The 2668-nt window shown below is 46.8% G+C and overlaps 1 protein-coding gene across 1 annotated transcript; it reads left to right on the forward strand.

Annotated features, from left to right (window-relative positions):
• The first annotated feature begins 414 nt into the window (after positions 1-414).
• LOC139835499 (uncharacterized) lies at positions 415-2188 on the forward strand. The gene is made up of 3 exons (XM_071825356.1): positions 415-556; positions 1141-2034; positions 2142-2188. Exons 1-3 carry the CDS (start codon positions 415-417, stop codon positions 2186-2188), a joined length of 1083 nt encoding a protein of 360 aa, XP_071681457.1.
• Positions 2189-2668: the final 480 nt, after the last annotated feature.

Below are 2668 nucleotides of genomic sequence, written 5' to 3' on the forward strand. Positions count from 1 at the left end.
CTACCGTGCTTACCGTGCTGCTGCTGCTTCACGTCGCCGGCAAAGTACAGGGCACCGCCTCCGGTTATCTTGACGGCGGTGCGCTCACCCTCGGGTGAACGCGCACACCGGCAAGAAAACCAGGGGGGCGCCACCACCTGCCTCGGGCAAGGAAAGGGAAAGGGGTGGGCAGCGCGTCGCCTAGCCTAGCTAGCCCACACACAACGGCGGGAGACTGCTGCGGGGCGGGCGGGACGGAGCTGTGCGCTGTCGTTGCCGCCAGAAAGCGCCGGACGGGGCGAGCCAGCGGGAGGAAAAGCCTCTCCGCCGCCGCCGCCGGACATCACAGAGGAGAAAGAGAAGGGGCTCGGGAGGAAAATGTTTTAGGGTTAGGGTTTTCTGCCGGGTTGGTAGTTTTTATACCGCCCGAAAGTGATGGCCGACCGTCGGATGGATCCGACGGCCAGGAGCGTGCCGCGCTGCCTCTCCGCGTGGGCTCCGTGGCCGGGCCGCGTCGGCGCCGTGGACGGGCCGCGTGGGCTCGCGGGCGGGCCGAAGGAAGGCCGCGGCGAGGCGCGTTAGTAGGCCGCACCGCGTGCGCGAACGCGGCTGCTGGCCGCGTGGGTGCCGCGTAGGCTGCGCATCGCTCGGCGCGTGCGGGCCGCGTGGGCCGCGACAGTAACAGACAGTTTACAGTTTTTTCACAGTTTTATTTATTACAGAAGCATTTTTAGACAGTTTTGGGTCATTTTTTGGCCAAATTTTGTCTAGTTTTTTCTGAATAAATAGGACCAACAAAATATTTGTTCAGAAATTAAAAAGTAAAAGAAATGCCTCTGAAAAGTTCAAAGTTTAAAGTTTAAATTCACAGTTTCCGCTGCATATAGTGAAAGGAGCATTTTAAATGCAAAAGTGACTATTGAATTTTGAAAGTATGAATAAAAGTGATTATTGTGACAATTATGGTTCTGTTATTTTTTGACCAACGTTATTAATGACATGACCATGGTTTGGTTGCAATGATGATATGTGCATTTATCTCTATTTCTGCCCGACGGTGATATAGTTTTATTTGCATTAACACAGTTGCATGTTTTAATTCAGACCAACGTTGGATTATAATTTGCAATTGTACTGTTCTCACTTCTTTGTGGTTTTCAGGAGGGTTCTACTTTATGATCTGCATCAAGGATGTTCCCACCCTTAGAGGGGATAACTACACAGAATGGAGGAAGAAGGTGGAATTCGCCTTTGTCTGTGCTGAGGTGGACTGGGTGGTTGACACACCGCAGCCCATCAAGCCTGCTGACCCTGTCAGAGATGACACGGATACTGATGATGCATGGGCTAAAAAGAAAAGGGACCATGCTCCTGTGGAGATGTCCTACACACTAGAGAACAGAAAGTGGCAGACTCCCAACAAAAAGTGCATGGCATTTATAAAGAATACAATTGAGAAAGCCATAGTGGGCTCAATTACAGAGTGTGCTTCTGCTAAGGAGTACTTAGAAAAGATAAAGAGCCAGTTCACTGGTTCTTCAAAGACATATGAAACCCAGCTGTTGAAGCAGCTGGTGACAGAAAAGTACAGTGGAGGTGCACATGGCATCAGGGAGCACATCCTCAGGATGAGCAACCTGGCTGCAAAGCTGAAGCCCATGGATGCTGACCTAGAGCTGAAGCCTGCACTTCTGGTTCACTTGGTGATGGCCTCATTGCCACAACATTTTGACAACTTTGTTGTCAATTACAACATGAACCCTGAGAAATGGGACATTGAAAAGACCATTGCCATGTGTGTGCAAGAGGAGGACAGACTCAAGGCACAAAATGGAGGTACTCTCAATTATGTGATGGACAATAAGAAAAGGCCATTCACACCAAGCAACAATGGCTCTCCTTCAAAGCAATATGGTAAAGACTCAATGCAGCATCATCAGAAGTTCCAGCACAGGCCATTGCCAGTGAACAAAGATCAGTGTCTTCACTGTCAGAAGACTGTGCACTACAAGAAAGACTGCCCTGCTTTTCTGAAAGAATTAATGGCAAAGAAAGGTAACAATTTAGTTTCCTTTGTAAATGAATCCATGTATACACAGTTTTCGAAATATACTTGGTGGATTGACTCAGGTGCAACTGTTCATGTTGCAAATTCTTTACAGGGATTCCATTCGACGAGGACTACGAAAAGAGGCGAAGGATGCGTTGAAGTCGCGAATGGAATTCAAGCAGAAGTTGAAGTTGTTGGCAACGTCCTCTTGGAGCTAGTTGATGGCTTAACTATTCTGCTTAGAGATGTCTTATTTGTTCCTTCCATACATAGAAATTTAATAAGTGTATCGCGCTTAGATAAAGACAGTTATCAATGTTATTTTAGACATGGCAAATGTGCCATATGGTGTAATAATTCTTATGTTGGGGTTGCTATACTCCATGATGAGCTTTATTTATTGTCCTTGCGTGAAAAAGTATTGTCTGTGTGTAAAGTGAATGAACAAATATCCTCGTCGGAAACAGAAGGAAAGAAAAGAAAAAGAACTGATGAATCATCGAAATTATGGCACTGTCGCCTAGGCCATATTTCGAGGGGGAGAATAGAAAGACTCGTTAAAAATGATATTCTTCCTCCATTAGAATTCTCAGAAATAGAATAGTGCATCGATTGCATTAAAGGAAAATTTGTAAAGCA

Source organism: Lolium perenne, chromosome 2 (assembly GCF_019359855.2).
Source record: "Lolium perenne isolate Kyuss_39 chromosome 2, Kyuss_2.0, whole genome shotgun sequence".
Lineage (NCBI taxonomy): Eukaryota > Viridiplantae > Streptophyta > Magnoliopsida > Poales > Poaceae > Lolium > Lolium perenne.